The 26,492-nt window shown below is 40.3% G+C and overlaps 1 protein-coding gene across 4 annotated transcripts in view; it reads right to left on the reverse strand.

The window, feature by feature from the left end:
* The window catches only part of arhgap21a (Rho GTPase activating protein 21a), a 105,352-nt gene that overhangs the window by 30,351 nt on the left and 48,509 nt on the right, over positions 1–26,492 (reverse strand). For 3 of the 4 annotated variants that reach the window (XM_030756254.1, XM_030756256.1, XM_030756253.1), the window contains exons 1-4: positions 22,866–23,383; positions 17,656–17,844; positions 13,884–13,905; positions 646–738 (exon numbers count right to left, since the gene is read on the reverse strand). In XM_030756254.1, coding sequence (XP_030612114.1) covers positions 646–738; positions 13,884–13,905; positions 17,656–17,844; positions 22,866–23,177 — 616 coding nt within the window. In that variant the 5' untranslated portion in view covers positions 23,178–23,383. Of the gene's footprint in view, positions 1–645; positions 739–13,883; positions 13,906–17,655; positions 17,845–22,865; positions 23,384–26,492 lie in introns of those variants that run through there. The other variant, XM_030756257.1, reaches the window with a different exon arrangement.

Consider the following 26,492-nt stretch of genomic DNA (forward strand, 5'->3'; position numbering starts at 1 on the left):
GACCTATCTCCATTCAAGGTTTTTGAAGATGGCCATCATACAGGAAGAGACGTGATGTGAGTTTAGGAGAGAAACTGGATAATTGTGGGAAAACACCGCACTCGCTTGTCCCAGGAGAAGAGCGAACAGATAAAGGCAGGCAGCTTAGAGGGCTTGTCCTGGCCGTTTTACATTTCCTGTAAAACGAAGTGCTAACCTGGCAATAACTCTGGCAGCAATAAGACATCACCCCTATCCCAGGCAAACTGTAAAGAGCAGGAGCTGATTCATACTTTTACCGAAAAGGAGTATTTTTATCTTTGCTGATTAAAATTAGAACTGATTCATGTTTTAATAAGACAAGAGAGAAAGTGGGAGATGTACAAAAACAAATTTAAGAAGAGGTCAGGAATGACAGTGTGCATATTACACTTTGTCCAACCCCCCCACGAAGGAACCATCTGTTATTTTGTAACCTCATATCTGTTTTGCCTGGCAGTTTACAAGGAAGTGAGTTACCTACAGTACAGACATGAAGAAATCTTGGCATAAAGCAGCACTTTGAGGTCAGATATGAGACAGACGGAGTTAATCATAAGATCTACCGGTTATTACACTGTGTGTATGTGTTAACGTGCCTATGTGCTCGTGTGTGTTTGTGTGTACCTGTACAGAGTCCAGCTCCGTGGGCGGGGCCTCCCTCCTTCACTTGCTTGACGAAAATGGTGTCCATTGGCTCCAGACGGTTCCTCTGTCTCCCTGGTAACGAGAGAGAGGAAGAGCGAGAGAGAGAGCACAATGGCGATTGGTCACACAGTTAGAAAGAGCAGCAGAGCCATAACTAGGCCAACCTGCACTGGGAAAATATAACAGCTTGCAATCTTCTGCAGGCTTCCCTGATTATTCCACATTTTCCATTTGATGCCCTGAAACAACACTTCATTTCCTGCATACAGCTTGAAGTAAAAACATGAAGTCCAAATCGTGTTTTTACTTTAAAAATTAAGATTTGCTGTTTTACTTTCTCCATTGATAGAAAAGTATAGAAAAGAAACTGTCTGTGGATTTTGGACTGTTGGTAGTTGATGAGTTGCAGAATTTATTTTATTTTTTTTTCTGTCTCAGTGGGCTTTTGGAGGGTGACTGTACATATAAGTATGACACATACACACAGGTGTGTAGGCCACCTACTCACCTACAGCAGTTCTTCAGCCATGGGAACCCATGCCATGAAGCTCCCAGTGCACAGTTTTTGTGCTGATGTTAATGAGGACGTTTGGAACTCTGCAGCTATTCAGTCAGCAGAGTGTTACTTTTACACACGCCTCAGCCCTCAGTGACCCTGCTCTGTAACTTTATGTGGTCTGTCACTTGGTGGCTGAGTTTTTGTGGTTCCTAAATGCTTCCACTTTGCAGTAACACCACTTACAGCTGCCTGTGAAATATCTAGGAGCAAATAAAGTTCAAGAACTGACTTGTTGCAACAGTGGCATCCTATTACCGTACCACACTACTGCTCTTAGAAAGAACCATTCTTTCACAAATGTTTGTAAAGGCAGACTGCATAGCTAGGTACTTGATATTATACACCTGCTGTAATGGGACTGAAAATTCAAAGATTAAGATATATAGCCCAATACCATTGTCAATATAGAGTTTAGTTAGGCCAGAGAGATAAAGTCTGTGCATTTTCCTGTAATTTTTGGCCATCTGATTAACAAAAAAATTGAGAAAATGAAACTGTACTTCAAAGAAAAGTGAACATATTTACATTTTCCTTTATGGGAAGGTCAAAATCTTTGTGGAGGTTGACAAAAGCCTTTGTAGGCAGGAAAACGGCTTACAAAAATATAAAATTATATGCTGAATAAAGTTGGCAGATTCAGAAGTAATAAAAATCTCATCAGAACTACACATTTGGAAAAAATGATTTACATTTGGATGTTTGATCACCACCCTACTAACTCTGCAGCAAACCTGCTGCTCACAGTTATTATATTTGTTAATGAATCTGCCATTTATTCTCTCAGTCAGCTGTTTGGTCAATGAGAAAAGCCTTCCAGTGTTGTATGCACTTTCACTGAGACTTTTAACTTTCCTTAAAGCCCAAGGTCAGGTCTCTCCTGAAAGGTGCCTCATTTTCAGTTCTGATCCTTGCATTTTTAAAATCAACACACACCGACTTCCTTATCAGAATTACTGACGGATGCTCGCTACGCAAATACTTCTTTAAAATTAAACTAATTAAACTGCACAGAAAATATTTGCTTATCTCAAAATATATCTTGACACCCAAACACTGTGCGTCAGTTCCTGTCCTTTAACTGACTTAGGACGGCAAGGAGAGGTCACAGGATACTGACGTGGCCACATGCAAACAAGCCAAAAGGTGGGTGGGGTCACAATCTTAGTTAACATCAGCTGCATTTTAGAGCCCACTGGCTTTTAGGAAGTCCTACATCCCACTGTTCTTCCCTAAGGGAACGCTGATGACTGTTCCCTGCTTTGAGTTCACACAGCAGCTTCATGCATTTACTAGCCAGAGATTAGTCAGACATTGAGTGTTCTGTAGAGCTCTGAACAGTTGGACTGGAGCAGATGTTGGTTCAGTTTGTTGCTAAACAGAAACTTCAAAGGTGAGGAAACATTTATTGAATTTACACATGTTGGTCTGGGATCCAACCTTGTAACATTATGCCCTTTTTTTCTCTAAAATCATGACTATATCCAGACTAGATGCATATAATGTTTAATTCCTGCTGAGAGAAAACACAAAAATGTTTCCAACAGAGGCTGCTGTAATGCAAGTGTGTCACCTTAGATGTCCACTTTCCCTGCAAGTCAGCATATTCAGTGTTTTTGCCACTACCTCCCTCGTGTGGCTGAATGTGTTACTGCAGAAAATTAACATTCACGACACCAAAGGTTTGACTCACAGATTATTTGTATGATGAAATGTATTCAAATGAAAAACTTCAGCAAATAATATGCAACATTTGGGTTTATTTAAACCTCACAAAGACACTATAATCATCTCAACCATGGTTAGATTACAATTCAAGAAACTAAAATATCAAAAGTTTCATATGCAAGCTTCATTTATCCAAAAGTCAGTTTACCACTCTGATGTCAATGTTAAACGACTGAGAGCAGCTGCAGGATTGTTTCTGATCCAGCAGAAGGCAGCAGAGGTTGTAAAATGACTCATCATTCAGGTATAGTGTAAAACTGTTAAGAGCAGCCTTTCATACTTCATACTGGTATGATGTCATTGGAGTACCTGGTGACTAAACAGCTATGAAAACCTTGACATGCTGCAGTGTGGCTGTTTTTCAGCACATGTGGCATTACAGATGCATTTTAGGATGTGAACGACAAATGCTGTAGCTACAGATGTTAAGAAATACTCCCCTCCCTCTCCCCTCCTAGTGTGTACTAAGCAGGTTCCCACTCCCATGTCAACCTCACTGGGCTTCAGCTCTGCAGCAGAAATTGGATTGTGGAAGTTTCCACGCACTGCAGATGGATGAACAGGATTAAATAGGGAAAGCTTAAGATAGTTTTAATGCTCCCAACTGTCTTACCATAGCAGAAACTATTATGTGGATTATTGAAATACATCAGTCCACTTCAAAATTACTTCAGCTCATCTGAAACACAGAACCACAGCTGAATAATTGCAGCAACTCTTTGGTGGAAAACGGTTTCACAAATGATGTCATAGTAAACATGAAGCAAACTGTGGGACATAAATTTACACAGATATTTACCAAAGTCAGCATGGCAATATGTAAGCTTCCAGCATAGGTATATACACTATGTAGACTATGGGACTATGGGAGCTGCTCGGCCATGGAAACACCTAAGATGAAAGAAATTATATTAACTGACTTGTTGCAATTATAACATCTACAGGACCACACCCAAAATTCAGTGAGCTCTTTAGAATGACCCATTTTTTTATAAATGATTGTAAAGACAGACTGCTTGACTTTATACACCTGCGGCAATGGGTCAGAAATCACCCGACCTCAAATATTAAAAGACTGTGTGGCCTGATACTTTTGTCCAAGTAGTGTGTATAAATCACAGACTGTACATAAAAGATGGAAGTAGCCACCATATCATCACCTGTTTCAGCTGACACTAATCCTGGCTAGCTAGTTTGGTTAGTCCATAATTCAAAATTGGGGTGGCTGTGGCTCAGGAGGTAGGGCAGGTCATCTACTAATGGGAATGTTGGCGCTGTTCCAGTCTGCATGCCAAAGCATCCTTGGACAAGATCCTGAACCCTGAGTTCAATGGAGGGGGGTAGGCTCAAATCAGCCATGCTTTAAGTCCTTATACAACTTAAATGGTTGAGTTTTTGAAAAAAAGTATGAAATAAACAAGCCAGCCTCAAGTTGCCATTAGAAGAACTGCATTTTTATAAGATTTCAGGTATTCTGTTTATCTAGGCAAAGGAAAACATCAAATGGGTTTAGCCTGTTTGCTTAAAAAAAGGTCTTTAAATGATAAATCCATTACCAGTGTATGATTATCTCCCAATTGGTCGACTTGATTAAATAAGAAATTCTTTCAAGTCCACTTTCAGTTCCACAAAACAATAATTTAAAACTGAAACGCAATGTTGACACATCTTTATCCATTTAAAACCTCAGACAGCTTCTTATCAAGGTCTTTCGGCACTGGTAAGAAAGTCTCCAAATACCAAATACCATTCATTTTTGTTTGTTTCCTCCACAATTAAAAAAAAGTCATGAAGTACAGGAAAGCAGACATACGTGCATATATATACATGTGTTCACAGTCTGTTTCATCTGTTGTTTTTGGCTTGAATCAGTTTTATCATTTGCTTAACTGTTTGAACTTAGATTCAAATGCATAATTGATGCTGCAAATTAGTTCCAGATAGAGGCTTTGTATTCATTACATCAGTGTTATAGCTTACAGTAAGTGCAACAATATTTATCTGTATGTTTGCTGATAAATAAACAGATATCAGCTCAAATATCACTTGTGTGTTCAAACCAAAAATAATATTTTTTTTCTTCATATTTATGGCCAAATCTAGAAGTTTACGGTCAAAAGCTTCAGCGCAGCTTTCTGGCCTCAACAAGCTCTGGTCTGGCGTTGGTCTCTGTCTGCACAGCTGGGCCTGGTTGTGTGGGCCAGCTCCCCGCTCCCCCGTTGTTTTGGGTTAGATAATGTTATTCTACAGAGGGCCGGGCCCACTGCCCACTCACTGCATTAACCCTTGCGTAGTACCTCCCCTGTCCATCTCGCTGTTCTCTATCACTTGTGTCACTCTCGCATTTGCAAGCATTTCAAACACTAATAAGAGGGTCTGTGTTGGAGTTTAGATGGTTATCTGTGCCAGGTCTGCTCCAGTGGGGAAATATGAAAATGGGAGGCACATGATCCTGACACAAGGAGGTCCCCCCCCCCATTGGTGCGGAAAGGTCAAAGCACAAGTACACTTTACATAAATCCATAAACTCCAACTTCCTTCAAAAGCACAGCTTGTTTTATGGCCAAGCATGTGCTCAAAGAAACTGAATTGTTTAAAAGCAGAAGATCATGAAAATAAATACTGTAACTCTGCCTTTGGTTCTTCAGTTTCCATAAAGAAACAACATACACAGTTCACACAGACCAGTCCAAACACAACTCTACCATGAAAGCCTAAACTCTGCTGAAACACCTGTGTACCCGAGCCCTGACCTCTCTGAAATACTTAACAAACCCACATCCTCATAAACTGCATCAACAATGACACGGTGACTTGTAGCTGCCAATATCAGAAGGGCCGGTCTTATTTCACTAAACGCTGCATTTTGTTAACAGCCACAGGTTTTTGACAGAAACATAAACACACACTGGAGCAGGGCATGTCAATACATCTTGAAGCCCCTGTCATCACAATTCAAGTTAACGCAGGATTGAGTCACTTGTATTTGCGGCACCTCCACACAGGCCAGAGTGTTGCTGTATTTTCGAGGCCAGAATGGAAAACTGTTAAAAGATGTTGAAAGTTGACTGATGCTGTGGCTTGTGAGGAGCGCAAATGAGCCGTGATTGGTCAGCTTCTATCTCCTCCTACAAGTTAGAAATCTCTCCAAATAAAACCATAAAATTGAGCATGTTTTTTACATCTTGTGGTATGTCAACACATTAAAAAATATTTTTTTTAAATTCCATAAAAGGTAATTTTCCTTTTCTCCAGAACATAGGGTTAGGATTGGCATCATCACTGATGATGTCTTAGGCTGAATTTATACTCCTGCCTTGAATCCGTGTTGAGCCCATACAGGTGTCCGACACTGTGGTCAGTATTTATACTTGTTCTGGTTTGCCAGCAAATCTCTGCCATTTCACCAAGACATTGATTGGTGGGGGATGTTTCTCTCTTTAAGTTGATCCAAACTCTCTCTTCAAACTATTAGAAAAATGGGGGCAGAAAAAGCCAGAAATGCATACAGTAGAAGAAAAAGTCATTGGAAGCTGAGTTGATGAGACATTCCTTGGGAGGTGTACGTCAGGTTACGGCATGTGGTTTTCACTAGGAAAAGTCAGTCTCCTAACCAATCTTATGATAAAAGAAGTGAGACAAACTCTCCTAAATTTAGGATTACCGTTAGGTTTTAATCTCTATTTAGGTAGACCTTAACCATGTGTTGTAGTCAAATAGCAAAAGAATCATTAGGAGACACAGACTACCTCTGTGGCCAGCTTTTGAGAGGTCGACACACTGACACTGAGCTCTCTTCAACTAAAATTTGTTTTGTTGTTGTTGCTGATAAAGAAGCTCTTAAAAGTGAAGTGCCTGACACACCAGATACACTACATGGACAAAAATATTGGGCCACACCTCTTAATCCTTGAAATCAGGTGTTTTCAGTCCCATAGCGACAGGTGTATAAAGTCAGAGACAAGGGTTACAAATCTACCTCTCTGCAACATTTACAACCACCTATTACTACAGGACTTAAACTCCTTATTTAGTTTGTTATGAATAATGACAACTGAGCATAAGGGATAATACAGAGATCTTGAAGTATCACATTTGTCAAACAGATTCCAAAATATCTCAAATACCACTTTGTGTAAAGTAAATTTGGCCACGATGTACAATACTACTGCTATTTAGTATCTAAGTAATGATCTCATCAATACAGCATGTAGAGAAAAAAAATGTAACCTAATATGTATGTGTAACACCCAGCAGGGCTGGACTCCCACAGCTCTGGGATCGTTACAAAATAAGTCACTTCCAGGACTCCAGCATTCCTAACCTGGGAGATATCCCGCTGCAGAAACACATGCCTAACAGTACTGTGTGCATGTGTCCACTCATCACATCAGATTTACACACAAACATGCCTGGTGTTTTTCCCACCAGGGCAGGAAGGTGGTGGAGTACTTTCCATCACCTTTTTTTTTTTTTTCTAAGAATCACAAATACCACAATCCACCACGGGGAAAGAGGATATGTACTGACATTACACTGACATCCACAGTAAAAAGAAAAAAAAAATAATTCGGTATTTTGTTTTCTTTCTGTGAAGCAAACCAAACTGTCCACCGAGGGAGTTCAAGTTTAAGTGAGGGAACAAGTGACAAACATCTGGAGACAGATGGGGTGATTTTAGCCTAAAATGCTGCCTCCTGCCTCTAAGAAAATGAGCTAAACTTGTCCCCTTAACAGCAATTTTCCAGTTGCAGCTTGCAACAACAATAACCAGGCCTGTCAAGCTTCTAATTGGTCCATATGTTGATGCTGTGTTCATGGGCCTGTAGTCTGGATGGATGCTTTCGTCACCCTTCTGTAATCAAAATACCAAAGCCAAAGTCTAAGGAAGGGCTACGTTCAAGGAAGGCACTATTCATGTAGGTGGTAACGGGTTTGTTCTGCTCTTCTTTTTATGGAAACATGCAATTTTACAGGCACGTTTGTCCAATTCAGAATTGCAGGAAGAGCTACCATGTCATCAATGATTACTTGATTCGTTCAGTTTAATAATACCTTTACTCCATTAAGGTGTAGTTAACAAACCAAAGATGATATTTAGAGAATGGATCGACCTGAAGGGAGAAACCCCAGTGCCAACTAGTGCTGTGGTGGCAAAATTGCAGAGGAACGCTGGACATATCATGGACAAATATAAATGCTGGCAACAGCATTAGCCAACTGCATAAGCACCCCAAGTAGGCACTACATAGATTCAACAAAGAAGTCTATATTAAGCTTAAGCGCATATTTAAGATTGTTTTAATGAGATTCTGATTTTAGGACCAGCCTCTTCAGGAAAAGCTGTTTGCCAGGTAGAAATGATTAGCCTGTAGATCAGTTGCTCTGTTTGTTCTTCGTAGCAGCAGAAAGCTATACAGTCACAGTAAAGTTATATTTACAGAAGTGTGTTGAATCCTTGCAGAGGTGACAATGTAGTGAGTGATGCCGGGTTGGATTTATAATTGTAAGCTGGTGTGTGTGCATTGCTCTACAATCACGAGTGAAACCAAGCTGTTTATGTTGGACTTGGACCTGATAAATCTTGGCCAACAGTTACTTTTAGTGAAACTGCAGGAAAGGGGCAATGTTTCAGTACACATACTGTCGCAGCTATAAAAATGAGCAAACAGACCACAGAGGCAGACTAATGGTTATTGTATTAGCACTATGAATTACCTAGATACAATTACAACCCTGTGCATTTCATTTGCAGAGCCATTATCCATTGCAAATTACAATTGCATGGCTGCTGAAGGATTAAAAAACAAACAAAAAAAAAAGTGGGGGCTGTCCCACAAACAAAATGTTCAAGATTTAAGTAATAAATTTAAGAAAAAAGTGGCAAATCTGGTGGGTTTTTATTCTCATACAATGATGACTTTAATCTTGAAAGTTCTGCTTTTTTTCCTGAATTTTATGTCCCCTTTGCAGAGCCATTATTGTTATTTTTTGTTTTTTAAAATCTTCGGTAGCCCTAATTTGCTGTCATACATTTGTTGTCACAGCAACATGTAGTTCTAATTCTGGAAAGGGCCACATTAGGGTGGTATTATATTACTAGTATTATAAAGCTATCAAGCTTAACAGTACTAAAGCTTGGACATCTGCCTTGTTTTTAATCTCCCGATTCTTAATGTCACATTGTCTGTGTAGGTGGGTGTAAATAATATGAGTAACATGTCAGAGTTACCATTACTCATACAGGCTTGTAGAAAAACACAAATTGAGAGCTCAACTTGGATCAAGTAAGACATGAGAGGAAAGCATGCTATTAAAAAGAAACTAAATTTGTGGAGGGAAGAAGTCACTGTGGGAATTCAGAAAACAGAGAACGAAAGAGAAACGAAAGAAAAAGAACAACCACAAGAAAGGCAGTTTGAGAAGCAAAAAGGGGGCGAAAAGACAAAACTTTGGATGGAGCTTTGCTAAAAAAGGTGGGGCATCAAAAGCTCACTGGAGAATCCAGGGGAATTCTGTTTGCTTGTGCTGCATTACATTCCCTGTGCAGACTTTATGGGAACAATCTGAAATCTGACTTTTAAAGAAAGGGGGGTAAAGCTGCAGAGAAGAGAGTTTCACATCGAATGAAAAACAAATATTTGAACAGATGGAAAAATTTTTATGTTGTTTCTCTCGCTGTGCACTTTCATGAGCATTGGACACATTCATATTTGGATTTCACTCTTCGACAGCTCGCTAAAATACACAGCTGACGAGAAAAGACATACAGGAAAGGGAGAGACAGGCAGGAGAGGGAGGGAAGAAGAGAGGAAGTGAGATAGAGAGGAAGATTTGGGATAACAGCCGCTTGGTATGTACACAACCGCCGTGAAAGGAAATAAACATCCACATTTGAGACAGGCACGGTAAGGATATCCATGTTGTTTTTATGTCTCTGTACGTCAGGGTTTACATATCTCTCTATCTCCATTAGTGTGTATGTTTCTGCTTTCTAGAAGTTTGAAGTGTTTCCAGTGGCAACACCCAGCTATTCGACATGCGGTCAGCCCCCTCCTCCCCTAAACATCAACAGACTCATCACACACGCTGGCCCGAAGTCAAGCAAATAAACTACAGTGCAGCGCGGTGGGGAGGCCGCAGTGAACCTCACAGACCTGACTCGAGCTGAATGCAACTTTTTTTTTTTGAAAAACATTAAAACATCCGAGCACATGGGACGTATTATCTGTCTGGGTTTCACATGGTTTTTCGATGATGCGAGTGTTTTGGAGCGTATGTCATTTGCTATGATAGTGATCAGCGGTTGTCACATAGCAACAACAACAATTTGTACACATCAGTAAGAAATAACACCAAAGCCAAATGTCTAGAAGTTTAAACAAACGTCTTTGTATTGCACTCCCAGTTCTCAGGTCTCTCAGTGTCTGTTGTTTTATGACAGACAGCAAATTCATTTAAAGTGAAATGAGGTCAAGAATGAACTTTCAGTCACAACTTATCCACAAAACAGGGAAACACCACCTTCTGGAAAAGATTGTATAGTACTTTAATGTTAGCTACTATATAAGCTTAGAGAAACTTTACAATACTGCTTGGCAAGTAGCTCGTGAGCGTTTGCAGACAAATCCGCGTCTTCTGTGCAAAATACGGGCGACCGTGGCAATCTGCCAGGGACCAAAGCAATCACAAGCAGGTTTTTGGTGCAGCACAATATACCTCTTTGCCATTGATTTCACACTGATGATTGCCAGCAACTTCCAGCAACCACTCGCCAACTGCGCTCAGGATGCACACTTTTTTTCCTAGAAACCAGTGGTTGCTAAGGTGTCATTAACTGGTCTTTAGACTTGTGTGACTGGCCTTTGCCAACAACATCCAGTAACTACTCGCGAGCCGGTTGAGGAATACACACTTTTCCCTAGCGACCGGTGATTGACAGTTGGTCATTGATCCGGCTCTAGGCCTGTGTGACTGAGGCGTAAAAGGACTACCAGCTGCAGTTGGAGGATATCTGTGGGACAAGAGACTCACCAAAACTCATTATAAAGCTCCATCAGGGGCTGGTTTACCAGACCCATTCTTTATGAAGACTGAAGAATGCAAGAAAGTGATGCATAAATCTAATTTATCCTTGTAGCATGTAGTTTTGTAGCAATGTCTGTGGCATTTTTAAGCTCTTCTATTTAAAAAATATTCAAATTGAGCCAAATTAGGACCTTACATTTTCAGAATCCACAGACATCCTGACTGTGGTGAGTTTGCTTCATTAGCTGCTGCCTCCAAGCTGCAAAAACCTAGACAAGGGGAGATGTTGAATATTATAGCTTATCAAGTTAGCCTTTAGATCTAACTACAGCTGGGATTCAGTATCATTTTATCAAACCTGTCTGTTGCTGAATGCCACTTTTTGTAAGACTTTGTGTAAAATGTAAACATACTTCTAACACAACAACTAACAACATCTAATAACTATTTGGGTGCTTCCGTCCAAAGCAGTATGGAGTTCAGCATCTCGCCTCAAGACACTTCAACATAGAGTATCTGGTGACACACATAAACAACGTTAATTAACTGCCAATCTCCTCTACCATATGAATATAGTCAGCTTTTATCATTCAAATATCCAGCTCCATGTCAAGAAGCAATTTTTCAGTCAGCTTAAAAGCTTTCTACCTTTGGTTCTTTCATCTCATCCAGCAGAGTACTGGCTCTAAAACAGGACCATCAAAGGCTGCTCTGTCTGCCCGGCCTGCTCATGTGAAGCATTCAAACATGTCAACAAGAACTCAAACCCACAAACAAACACAAACACGCGGCATCTTCACTTTTAAATTAGTATACTACTCTGTTAAAATGACTGCTGTTCATCGGATGAACAGACCTTGGATATAGTGGGTTAAAACAGAACAGAGAAGGAGGGTGAGTTCTACAAATAATAATAATTATTTTTCTCAGACTGTGGATTTTTATCTGTAAATTGCCTCTAAATATGTAACTACAAAAAACATCACATTCATATTTTATGAGTCATTATACACTTAATGTGGAGGTCTTGCAGGGGGGTCCCTGATGTTTCTGATATCATATGTCTAGGACCTTTAAGCATCATCAACACTGCCCTCTGAGAGGCAAAAAGGAATTTAGTATGAGAGGCTGAAATGGAGCCAAGAGACTTCCTGCTCAGTGGGAGAGAGGCTCTCGAGACTAGAATCATTATTCTCCATCGAGTGAGTTTTAACATAAATTGTGTCTGTGGAGATTCTCAGACAGGTCACGATAGTCTCAAGAGCTTGAAAAAAAGGTGACTGGACTTCTTAAAATTTTGAAGATGTTTCACCTCATATCCAAGAGGCTTCTTCAGTTCTAAAAATTAAAAAATTAAAAACACTCAAGCAGTCTGCTTTGAAGCTAAATTCATGCGAAAGCAAAAAATGTGCAAACACTTATTCCCCGAGGGGCTCCTCTTCTCAGGACTGAAGGCTTTAAATGGGGAGCATGCTCCTAAAGGCCTATGTTCCATCTCGGCCTTTATGCTCCTCCACTGAATGTCGCCTTGCTTTACCAGCATCCACCCAAAGCAATCCAGACTGTTCTGCTCCATAGTTCCCAGATAGTGGAACAAACTGCCTGAGTCCCTCGCTGTTTTTAAAAAAACTCCTAAAAACTGAGCTTTTTGGAGAATACCTGCACTAACTAGACATTTACTTTTTATGTGTATAGACATACATTTTTAATGTGCCATTGTTTTTTTTAATGTTTAACTCTTTTAATGTTTTATTTTGTTTTGGCTTTTAATATTATTGTAAGTCGCTTTGGATAAAGGCGTCTGCTAAATGTAATAAAGTAAAGAAAAGTAAAAGTAAAGTAGAGGTTAAACTGGGTAGGGAGGGGGTAGCATGAGGAATGTGACACTACGGGCAAAGAGGGATGATGAAGGACACTTACAGGAATCTCACAGTTTCCCACTGAGAGGGATTTAAGAGTCATATTTATAAAAAGCCTTACCCTCCTTTAACCCTGAATTTTTCACTTTCCCTTTCCGCTCATGCCTTAATGATTTACTGAAACACGCCTGGCAAAGCTTTAAGGTCATTACAAGCTAAACAAACACCTAACTGTGGTTATCATCTCAATTTTCTCTGTTTATTTCAGTCCACAAATATACAGCTTTGTTTTTAAAAGAAAACAGTAGATGGGCAAATACAGAAGACTAAATAAACTGATCTCTTAGATCCTTTAAAAGCACAAACAAGGGGCAGATATGTGCTGTAATAAAAATGCTTTGGATTATTTCTTTAAGAGAGAGCTGTTGCTGTCCCGTCTGTGTGTAATAATAGGAGACCATGTAAACAAGCATTGTGTTTCTATATACAGACATGGCCTGCTTAGGAAGGCTTTTGATGAAGAGCAGCAGAGCGACCCTGCTGCATTCATGCTGGGCTGCAGACGTGAGCAGCATACTGAGGGACTGGAATGACAAGCCGGATGCTCCGAGGAATGCTGAGGCCTTGCCAAGCCAACAGCACAGGCAGCTCTGCCTGCCACTCTGAAGAGGACTTGAAACGCCAAAGTGCAGCACAAAGCTGCTGGTTTGCTTCACAGCATGCTGCAAAGACACCCTCACCTTTAACATATTGTTTTCCTCAATGATGTACAACCATTCCTGGGTGAAAACTGTGCTTTTATAAGGCACTCAATGAGACTCATCTCCCAGTGTTAATGTGATGCTCCAGCAAAAGACTTGAAAAGGCATTAATTTCTATCCACACAAAACAAGAACACAATAGAATAATGGGCTGTCAATCCTAATTAGCTAATCATTTAAGGGAGCTTGTGACAGAGAGCTGAAATAAATGGTTTGTGTGTTCATAACACCTGAGGTCCAGCTCACACCGCACATGCATGCAGAATTAGATCTTTTTTCACTCACCTCTGCTGCCATTTTCTTCATCCTGGTAGAGAAAAGAGAAAATAAGCATCAGATGTGTGACATATATGCACAACATTTCAGTTAGAAATACAAAGAAAACATTTCTTCAATAACAAGCACTAATGCAGATAATTTATCATCCCAATCATCAATACCCATCCACTAAGGTTGGATAATATTAGCATATATCTAATGCTGAGTGTCTAAGATGTTATTTTTTTACTTGTTTTTTTATTTTATTTAGCTAATTTAGTGCTTTCTTGAGAGTTCAACTTATGTTCTACTATTTTATTGCATAAAATAGTAGAACACAGAGCTGATTACCACCATATGATGGTGCGCCTCTGTTTTTGTTCTGCTGCCCTAGAATGGAGATGTGTACACAGATGACATGAGGGTTGTGGTGCACAAAAAGGTTGCAGCAAACAGCGGTTGTTGGACTTATGGTGGCTGTTTGGAAAACTGTAACATATCACTAAACCCCACATTCACACAGAAAAGTTTCCATAACTGAAAGTTACAAAAAACAGACTACTTGTGAAAAACAAAAACAAATCTTACTATGATACAACTGGGAGCTGAAATCGGCACACAGGCACATCTTGCACATCTTGCACACACTGGAAGCCATTCGCAGTGATGCGGCAGCCAGAGGCTGCAGAGAGTACATGCAACTCTGCTGCTTCAAGTGACTACAGGCGAAATAACCGCCCGCCACAGAAAGTGGGCGGGACCCAAGATAAACTTTTCTCAACTTCCAGGTGAGCGACTGAAGTGACTACCAATGAGAGTGAAGAATACTGTTGATTGACATATAACTTAGTAGTAAATACATTATAGAGTCACCTAGGCAATGGGAGCCTTCAAAGCGATGTTCGACAAGGGAATTGCTTCCAGTGTGTACGCAGCTTTATGCTCATGAAGGTTCTTTATTAATCATGAATAAACTCATGCAAACATATTTTCTATGTTAAACCTCTGAAAAGTCAAAAATTGCTGCTTTTCACTTTTTAATCTCATTCTAAATGGAACAGTTTGAGGGTTTATGAACAATTTAAGACACCAAAATAAAGGGGCGAACAACTGATAAATTTAAACCAGCCTATTACCACTACACCACAAGATGACAGTGTTTACGTTGGCTACCACAACAATCAGAAACATTCATGATTCATCAAAGAAAAATAAAGATTAAACCATCAATTTCAAAACTGCAGACAAATTTATGATCAAAATAACAATTATTTAGATGATTCAACACACATCTGTGAATAAAGCAACAATTCTCGCGACAGTTTGCAGTAAACAAAAGCCAATTCATAACCATGTTTGTGTTTTTCCATCTACTTAACACATAAAACCATAATTTCTTTCAGAGCCCACACATTCCTGCTTTAATCCACCTCTGCTCAGTGACACATATGTTCTGCATGTACCCTCTAAGTCACCCTGCTCTCCCAAGGCTTTCCTTAAGACGGCCTGACCCTCGTCAAGCTAACCCCAATATCCTCACACTGCGATTAGTCAAGAGCTCCAATCCAAGGCCCTAAAAGTAATTACAATGAGAAGAAGTGATGGATGTACAGGGATGAGGACCTTTTTCAATGGTCCTCTTTTCAGCTGGGGTTGTGTAATAGAAGAGCTCATTATCGTCTACAACCAGTGTGACCTGAGCGAAAGTTAAGGTTTCAGTCTGAATGCTTCTTCAGTGAGTTAAAAGCCAGAGAAAAAGCAAAAGCTTGTAATTCTTTACACCAACATAACTAAAAGAACAGGGAGAAAGGTGCTAATTGCCAAATGTGGGAGAAGACTTTACTGGCTTGAGTTTCTCTTTCTAATGTCAGTTCCATACCGGAAATATTACAGCAAGATCACAGAAAACCACAAACAGGCCCAGACTGGACTTTAAAGTGCCCAAAACAACCATGTGATACCCAAGAAGACCTCTGGGAGAATCTGTCTATCTCTCTGGTTTCACAAATGTCTGAAAATCCTAACTGTCGTGCCACAGTTTCACTTTCAACATTCAGAACCAAAGCCAAAAGCTATAAACAGAACATGCTATGCTGACTTTGTAGGAAATCCTTCTGTGCAAACACAAGAGGTTGTCAAAATACACTTCAGAGAAAAGTAAACGCAACTTATCCAGAATTATCACTTGCGAAAACTAATAAGAGGGAGGCTATGATAAGCTTTGAGAGAGTGGACTCAAAACACTGGTGCATTTTCCCATTAAAGGAGACCTATCGTGTGCAGCCAAAGGCCTTTAGCCCATGTTAGACTGTGCCCATTCAGAGCCGGAAGCACTGCAATGACTGGATTAATAACAAAGGGCAGATTGGTGCTGATGTTATTCAGAGGACGGCTGGCAGAGTTCCTAGGTGGGATCAAAGAAGTGAGGCATGGATAAAAACCCCTGCTGCTGAACATAGCTAACACTACACTGGCACATTAACATTAGAGTTTAACTAAAACGCTGTGAGGCTGGTGTCAGTGATGGCAGAGCTTCCAGTTTTCCATAATGCTCTTACAAAAGCAGATGCCGGACTGCAAGCTATTTCCAAGCAGCTTTTTGAGTTCACACTGGAAAAGTGACAAAAGTCAGTATCAAATATGTCTGCTTTATTTTTAGTGTGCAGTTTATGGACACTATCTTTCCCAATTATTATTTTAGACACTGTTGACTATTTTTCCCCTTACCCGACTTCCGGTTGGAACACTTTTATGGCTTGGAAGACAGAAAAAAATTCAACAACGGATTTTTTAAAGCTTATGTACATTTACAGGTAAACGTTAGATTATTCTAGAGTCCAACATTTGTTTATCCACTAACATTAGCTGAGTTGCCAGCAGAGATGTGGGCGCTAGTCTAATGGATGATTAAATGTTGCTATTATCATGAAATCGGACAGTTTTATGAATCTGAACAAGATTAACCCTCTGAGGTTTAAATCATCCTAACCTTAACCATACCCCAAATGTTTCCCACTTGTGAATAATCTTTCTACGTTCCACTACTTTGATCAATAAATAACAACACAGTGTGAGACAACATGTTGTTCTTCTGAGGTTTTATTTACCTAAATTTAAGATACTTTTTATCTACTGATATGTAAAACCTTAGAATTTAAAGAGGGTGTGCTTTCTTTTTCATATGACTGTGTAGCTCAAACTTCACTGTCTTTTCTTGGCCATGTTCAAACAGCAGCTAAAAGTTGGAAATGTGATTAAATTTTTCTTCTTATGTCATGTAGATTTAATGATCACTAATCAGTGTGGATACAAGCCATCTAATCAATGTCACATTTTAAGACTTCAGTCTAGAACATTGACCAGTAGGACAAGAAGCATTAATGGAAAAACGAGTAAAAGGACAAAGACTTTGAAGCTGAAGTTCAAAGTTTAGAGACTTTCAAAGTTTAAAAATGCAGTGTAACACAGGCTAAAAAAGATGTATTTCAGCCCCAAAAAAATCTATTTAAGGTTTAAGTATCATATCTCAAACATGCCAAGAGTCTGAGATCAGATTGTCAATTTCCTCAATCAATAACCTTTTATGGAGACATTTTTTTATCTTAAAATAAGGGAGATCCCTCTGGCTTCAAACTTACATCAAGTGATTCAGCTAAAATTTGGAAATATGTGGATGTTTCCTAGCTCAAATTTTGAGAACATTTCCATACAAGATAAATTACTAGACTCTAAATTGCATAATTTGCCACGAAGCTCGTTTTGTTGTGTTATATTTCTGTCACCAGAGAGATTCAGTCACCTTTAGTGAGTTGTGGACGGCAGACTCGGGCGGGTAGACGATAAAGTGTCGCAGTGTGAAGCCGAAGCCCTGGGAGGTTCGGCGCAGGCGAAGCATCTTGGGCCCCGGCCAGGAAAAAGGTTCCTCGTCCACCCCGGGTGAAGCGGAGGCCGACGCCTCGCTCTGATCCCGCCCATCCTTCTGCTTGGCCTGAAAAGACGGAAAACAAACAGGAATGTGAGTGTTCATCTTCATAACAGAAACAGCACGTGGAAACAAGAATGGAGGTTTTTAAAACACTAGTGTGACATTTTACTTATTAGTATTCTTGTACAGAGATAGCAAGAAGTGAGAGTTAGGTTAGTCAAATAATTTAGGTTTCATTTTTTTCTAAAGATGACCCTATGAGGTAGCACTGAATTTCTGGCTTTATATGATGATTAAAATAAGAATGCTGATGCCGATACCACTGTTATTTCTTTCTTTTGAGTTATTTATTCAGATTCCTGGGCAAAGAGGAATTTTCATTCTAAGAACTGAGCTGCGTTAAATTCTTTCCATCGCATCATCTTTGAACAGGCAGGAGTGATGTGCCACAACAGATAAATATCAACTTTTTCAGTATCAGTCAACAAATGTCAGTCAGCCAGTATCAATGTTTGGTCAGTATATCTTTGCCGTCCAATTCTCTATGATCAAATTGACTTCCAGTGAGAGATTCCTGTGGGGTCATTTGTTATTACCACTGCGCACAGCTTTGTGCTAACCTAAGTGGCTTACATATTCTGCTTTTCCGTTCTTTCTTTACAGTGGTGAATGCTCCTATGAAACGTGGTCAAAGCTTCAAAAAATGAGGTCAGCATATGTTCAAGTAGTCCCAGTGGACCTCGTGCTCGGGCTTCAGGCTGCTCTATACACTCTCAGACTGTTTTTTCCACTCTTGCTTATGAGCACTTAAGTGCACCTGCTGCAAACCTTCTGTTTGTGAGCAGCAGCCAGTCAGTGCAAAGTTTGTAATTTTGTGATATCTCATCCATGTATAGCCTGAATGAGGGTGTGAAAGTAGTGAAACAACTGATCATAATAACCTCACCCCTAAAAATGTGCAGAAATCACTGCTGTAAAGGTTGCACTGCTCCAGAGCGATGCTATCAGACATGAAATCTGCTGTTTCCATGTGAGAACAAACTCAGAGCCACATAAAAGAGCACTCACTCCACTAGCAACACCCCTGGTAATTGTGGAAAGTAAAGTGGTTTTGATAAAACAAAGAAAAGTGTGTTTTCACTTAAAAAAAAAGACCCGTGGCTATGCACAGATCTTATTCATCAACTTGATGTAAAAACACAAGAAATCCCTTGTTGGCGATTCTTCACAGGTATCACAGAGGAGCAGGTTGTTCCAGCTGAATAACACAGGGTCATTTTATGGTTGCAGAAACAGAAAGATAGAGTCAACAAGAGGGTTCACTGTTAGTTCAGTGTGTTTTCATGTTAAGTGATACTTCATAAATAACTGCCACCTGAAAAAAAAGAGACTGCTGAACATCATCACAAACACTTTGGAAGATTAACACCATTGGAGCGGATGATTTAACATTCAAACATCTGTAATATAACATCTGTGGGAAGTAAAGCAGCTACATATTTTTATGATTATGCCCCCACTTCCACCACAGCACCTGAAATTCATAATAGGATCATTTTTGGTGTTGTTTTCTGTACTTTGACTTCACATGCATTTTGCAACCCCAGAGCTCAAAACATCCACTGGCTTTTACTGCTATCAACAGTAAAACTAAAATATCTTGAATATCAAATGTCAATGTGATATGCCAAAATGGTGAGAAATTCGGCAAACTCTCAGAAAGCTGTTGATTAAGACGTCCAGCGAGCCTCATTTCTCACACATGTTTTTGTTTAAAACTGTTCAAATTTTGACTAAAAACAGTAAAAAAAAAAAAAAGTTTTCTTGAGATGTGGTTAATGTCAGAGATCACAGTATCTGTCAAAATAATCAGGACTGTCATTTCAGCCTTTTTCTACTTCCCCAACCTCCACAAACCCATACAGTACATATGGCTTCAGTTATTGCACATTCGAGGATTTGCAGGGCTATTTGGCATACTTGTGTGATGACAGACTTATCTTCTACATACCTACTGTGACCAGCACGAGATAAAAAACAACTTTTTAAAAGCTGGCAGCTCTCATGTTGCATAACACTACAGTTAGGCCTACGTAACACATGGGGCAGCTGCAAAACTCTCACTTTAAATGTTGTTTAAGGAAAAAAAAAAACTTGTCACACTGAGTTGGTCTTAAATGGCACCTGTAGCCAAGATGACATTATAGTGAGTCACTCCAGGCTCTGTTCATTTTTGGAAGATAAAAATGAAAAATACACACACACACACACACACACACACATGTGCACAGAGGCCGTGCAGTTAGTCACATCTGGACTTCTAGATTTAGGGTCGCACAGTTATGAAATGTGATCAATTTGTGAGCAAACAGTACTTTTAAGAAAAAAAGCCAACATGCATGTATAAAGATCTGATTAACATGCAGCAAATCCCTCAGAAAATTTAATAAAGCCAAAGTTATTATTTAATTATTCGATAATTAATCAGTTTATTGTTATTCCTTAACCCTTCTTTCAACTTTGGACTATTAACTGAAACAATAAAGTCTTTTGAGCACTGAGAAAATTACTGGGAAATTATGAGTAGTGTGTTTTTCTGTTTCAGCTTAATCAAAACCAAAGTATTGAGTCAGCGTGTAATAAAGAGTAGGGCTGCATCAATACTGTGTATTATGAACAGCCACATCAAAGGAAGGAAATAAGGCAAATTATCTTATCATTATCTCATCATGCTGTTTTGGAACCTCTAACCTTATTTCTAGTCTGCAGGAGATGCCTATCTGATACAGCATCATTTCCTCTGATGCGAGAGTTCTTGCGAGTTCTTGAGAGTTTCAGACTAGAAACTGTATTAGCATGCTATGCAGGTCCTGCGCCTGCATAGCAAAGTAACCATGGAGCACTGAAAAGCAAGATTTGGTTTCAGAAATATTGCAACATACTGGAGAGGTGAGCAAATTTATTTCTCATCTTATCCATGCAGCAGACTCTCGATTGGACTCGGGTGTTTTACAGTTCAGATCAGGGCGTTGGACAACCAAGACCATGAGAAAACATTCGTACAGTCCTTTTTGCTTGCACTCCCGCCTCTGTCAATGAAATGAAAGAGATGGAGGTCCATTCTTTCTCTGTCCATTATTCTCCCCTTACTCCCACTGAATGAGATGCAGAGACCTGGAGTTGGTGCATCTCTGCAGCACTCTCCCTTCATGTTGAGACAGGATACAGGAGAACAGCTAAACATTAGAGTTCTGCCACGAGCCTCCACCTTTCTTAAGTGTTCTGCCCACTGCTCTTCCCCCAACACCACTAAGAAAGTGCTGATGGAAGAGGAAATAGTCTCACTCTTCAGTAAGGGAGTTCTCCACTGGTGTGTTTAAACCAACTAAGAAAGGATGAAAGGATGGGACACCCCGTCCAAGCATAATTTTTATTTTGCAAAACTATTTTTGTAACCTTCACAACAGTACTAACATTGTACCGTGTTCTAGTAATAGGAAGTCTTTCATAATCTCGATCACAGCAGTTCAGTATGACTGCATCACCAATCTTTCCTGCTGCTGACTGGGCAGCAAGACTCCTGTCACATCCATCACCAAAGTAACGATGTACTGAACCACTGCACCACAGGGTGTGCGTTAGCGGTTATTGCTAACACTACCATAGTCGCTCCAGGCTACGGGAACCTGCCAAGAGTTTCAGCCTCAGCCAGTTCTCTCCACAGCCTCTTCTCCTACCAAAATACAGTTTAGGTATGGATCCAAAACAAAGACATTGTTTCTCTGGCTCGTCTTTCCACCCCTCTCCCCTGCCTGTCTGCCTGAGAGAAGCAGATGTAGAAGCCTCCAGAGAGTGGGATGGGCGTGGGCCTAATGGCATGACTGGTGAAATCACCACCAATACCCAGTGGTGTGAAGCTGGAAGTAAGCCACAGTCCATAAAGTAACTAGAGGAGAAGAGGGAAAGGAGCTGACGCAGTGCAACTCAGCTGTTTGTTTTGATTTCATGCTTAAAATTTAAAGTCGCATTATGCAATAGCTGAGCTGTTAATCTTAAATGCCTATGGCTAAGCTACAGACACTTTAGCTTCCTCTCTATACTTCTCTAACACATTGAATTATACAAAAAGAGAAGTAGGGAAGAAGGGAAACTATTGCTGCCTCAGTATTCAAATTGTACAATACTATAAATCTGTTCCAAACAAGCTCACAGACACAATTACCTGATAATTATGCATGCAATCTGTTCATCAAAACAGTCACCATTATGTGCATGTTATAGGTTTGATGTGTGTGTTCCCAGATGGTACCAAAGCCTCCAGCAAAGTACATTTGCATGTCCCTGTCCCTGCTTCTTTATGTATATGAGATGACAAGTTTGACTGAATTTGAATGGCATTACTTGTGAACTCAGCTTTGCTTTTCTTTTTTTTTTTACCGTGAGTCACCCCGAGGTTACTCCTCTGCAGCTTTCATGCTCTCTTCCCTTTTCTTTCCAAACTTTTCTCCCCACAGGCTTTAACATTAGTCACCCTTATTCACTCTATCATAGGAAAATATGCCTTTAATTCCCTAATCTGGCAGAGCAATGGTTGACTTCATTCCACTAAGGTTTAGTCCACTCCACGGAAATTAAAGAATGGCTGCTGTCGTGCTTTTAGTTAAGAAAAAAAATCCTGAAAATATGATCTACAGATGGAACCAAAAACAATATTGTACCCTGACAGTGTCACTCTGAATCCACTCTAGGGACCAATAACAATAAACAAAACCTAACCCAAACACACACAGACACACTCACATTACCAGAGATATCAGTCAGTGAAACAGGACTACCCTGCTGTTGGGGAACAGGATGACGCACACAAAATTCCTCAGACAGCACAACAAAGTGTGTAGGTGCCCCTAACTTCTCCTCCCCACTCAGATGCTTCCTATGTAAACCTATATGCCTCTGCCAGATATGCCTTAAACGCATTTTTTAGGGAGTCGGGGTATTCCCCAGTACAAATACAGCTCCATTCCTCACAATCTCAGATTTCCAGGATGCCCTCCATCTCTCATGCACAAGTGCCCACTCCTTACCCGAGATCGGATGCAGTTCTTCCTGGAGGCTTCTCGAAGCCGAGCCCAGGACACGCTGCGGTTGGGACTGGTGAGCCCCAATTCCACTTCTCCCCAGTAGGCTCTTGCCAAAAGCTGGAACCAAAGACAGTACGGCTCTGACAAGCAGCCATCCACACCAGCTAGCCGAGCCCAGGGGCATCCTCCGGATGATGGGGAAGGAGAGAGGGAGCAGCATCCCTGAGCATTCACATCGACATCCCGCAGGTCAGGGTGATCCTTCAGGTGAGCTGGCTTACAGCCTGAAGGGAGCCCGTTCCTCTGGGCCAGCATGGCATAGCCAAGACCGAATAGATGAAAACTACCCTCAAAAAATGCCCCTGTTTCTGTATTTTTTACCTCTTCTTTTCTTCTGGATATTCTACTCCAAATTTCTGGCAGAGCTCGTTTTCCTGCGTCGCTCTTCCTCGGTCTGTTCTGCTCTCAGTCTGGAGAAACAAGGCTGTTCCTATAAGCGTCCAAGAGATACATGGTGTTTCCACTCAGCCGAGAGGAGAGCACAGCGGCTGAGCACACTGCAGAGAGCCCAGGCCGACAAACTGACGCACCACCCACTTGCCACACAAAACTCTCCTTAAAGTATGCACACACACATTCAGGCGGCCTGAAGTGAATTCTCCTCCTTTCCAGTCTCCTTCATCTCCCTTTCTCACTCTCCTCTTCCACAGCTAACCCTTGAAACTTTTAGTTGTTTTGTGCTTGCCAACTCGCGCGTGCACTGACACGTGCCGAGGCTAATCAATAAATCATAAGAACAAATGAAAGGATAAAACAAGAGATACACACAAGTCAAAGGTAAGAAAAAAAATATGAAGAACTTTCAGAAAGTTTTTCAAGTTATCTGACAGGAGACAGGAATAACTTCAAGGTAGAAGTCAAGTGGGCCTAAGGCAGATAAGGAAGTATACAGTCTGGAGAGATCTATAACCCACAAAAATGTACTAATAATAATCCACCCACCTTTGCATGCCTGCAGCTCATCTGGCAACTACAAAGCACTAATGCCTGGGTGGCACACATGGTGGTCGGAGAGAATACCAGAAGTTGCACAAACACACAGTGACTGCTGCATATTTCCCCTTTATTTATTTGCTTGTTTAACAGAAACCGTACTGTTAAGCATAGCTACAGAAGGAAAGCTAATCTGCAGCTATGTACTTGTTAGGCTTTTGACCCATTTTTGCAGACAGACGCTGGAATAAAGTTAATAGATTTTAAGATTATCAGGGATTATTTAAGGGTTAGTTGTACTCATGTGTGTACAGGAATATGACTACATAATGCAGCCATACTACATAATCTACTGATATCAATACATTATGTATAAGATCAGTATAATCGTAAGGCAACCGTGTACAAAATATAATGCAACCATGTTGTTTGCATTTGAGCAATATTGCTGAGCAGTAGGTATGTCTTTAATACTGATCAATGATGAGTCATAGAGTTTTTCCTGACCAACATGATAGACAATGCTCAGCCAATCAGAATTTTATATCACAGGCTAATCAATAAAGCTGCAACCTAGAACTGATGTTACTATAAATAGATAGGTTCTTTACCTATAGATTTGGGATCCCCTAGGCCAGTTGTTAGATATGGGGAATCCCCACTTTATCCATTTCAATCAATACTGGTCAAGCAGACATAGCCAATCACACAGCACAATAAAATCACATGATTAAGCTAAGCCAATCAGGCATGACAAAGAGGCTGCATGTCATTAGCATATATTATCATAGCATTAGCAGCCTGAAATCTTCCATGTTGTTAAGCTCCACTTCAGATAAATACAACCAAAGTGTAGAAACTAAACATCCAGGAATATGAACACAGTGTTGCACATATTTGAAGAGTAAAAAACAGGTAAGCCAAAATTCATGGCTCAATTTCCTTGTGGTTTTGGAGTCTATAGACCAGACAGGTAAAACCTCACGGACAGACGCCCAGACAGATCGACAGTACGATGACAATATCCTCCTGCTTTATATTGGGCAAAAGGATAAAAAAACTGTCTGAACCATAGTGTTTAGTGCAGTCTGAAGCTTGAGCTTTTGGCTCAGTGTTTCCTTGTATAAACTGATCTTGTTATTTTAAATTCTGGCCATGTTTAATAAGAACATCCACTATTGCAAAGCAAATACATTACCGAAAATGTAAAAAGCAAAATACATCTTTTTTAGTGCTATATTTTTGTTACTACTATTACATAAGCAAAGAAATACAATCTGGGGAAACACAGAGATGAAATGTAATTTCTAAAAGACAGTATATTTAGAAGATTTCCATTTTATAACTTCAGAATTAATTTTTACACAAAACAAAAAGCATGGATCTTGCTCCCATCTCTTATTATATAGCTTTCAACTCATGGCAGGAAATGGGTTGTAAAAGGTTTGTGGGAAACTTAGATTGGTTTACAGTGTTATCATTGCAGCTGCTTCCTCAGAAAAAGTGGGGGGAAAACAGCAGGGAATGAAATGCAGTCAGACTGGGCTGGAATCGAACCAGAGACTCTCAGGTTGCCGCGTAATCCATTATTACTTGACTTGAGGTCTTGAAGTAGGAAGTCATTTGGAACATCTGTGTGGCATTCTTAGCACATAATAAAATCATGTAGACAAAACGAATGCCTCATAAACACAATTTGAGGTCTTATGTCACAAAGAATTATCTGCTTTTACCTGTGATGTCTTTTTGCATGCACACTGATATTTCTGTCTGCAGACACAAGGTGAAACAACTGATACAACCACTAACTGCATTTGAGCTTTTCAACATTAACTGCATCCCATAATACCCCCAAATGACCTTGAGCATGACACTGATACCCCTCCTCTTTGGCCAGAATAATTTGTTCTCAATTAGAGTCTCAAATCTAAACTTTGCCACCCTACTGCCATTGCCTCCATATTCCCCCAAGGGAACACCTCTCAGACTCCACGGAGGCTTGGCAACTGCTTTTATTTTAGGAGCAGTGAGATGTCTGGGATGACCTCAGCTCTCATACCTTTTAGTAAATCTCTTCGGAAGAGAGCAGGGCCAAAACATCAATTTAATATTTAATCACATTTTTCATCAGAGCGCTCTCTGGAGCATTTGTGCCGCTCCAGCAGCAACTTCAGGATCCCAACGCTCAATAAGTCTGTTTTACACAAAGTGGATCCATCTTTAATAGCCTAGTATGTCTCCAGAGTGAGGCATTAGCTGGACAAATTAGCAATTCACTTCCAGCAACAGCTAATGCATGTCAGTCAACAGCCGGCATGGTTTGTAAAGTCATTTCGAACGAGAGAGAAAGTGTAAATACCAGTCTATTTTGATTCTGAGGAATATTTGCCACCCGAGACAGCAGCGACCATGAAAACAACATTAGGAACCCAGTCGTGGAATGTTCTTTCGCAGCGTTTGGTTATGAGCATCTTGTTACCACATTCACTCAGCTCAATATAGCGTGCGGTATGCGGTATGGAAAAGACGGCAGAAATAGAAGTCGCCAAACACAGCCAGCTAAGACACTTGACTTGAGGAAGCCAAAACAAGGATTAAATCTCACAAGAATGGCTATGTACAAGATCCATACAGTGT

The sequence above is a fragment of the Archocentrus centrarchus genome, chromosome 20 (assembly GCF_007364275.1).
Source record: "Archocentrus centrarchus isolate MPI-CPG fArcCen1 chromosome 20, fArcCen1, whole genome shotgun sequence".
Classification (NCBI taxonomy): Eukaryota; Metazoa; Chordata; class Actinopteri; order Cichliformes; family Cichlidae; genus Archocentrus; species Archocentrus centrarchus.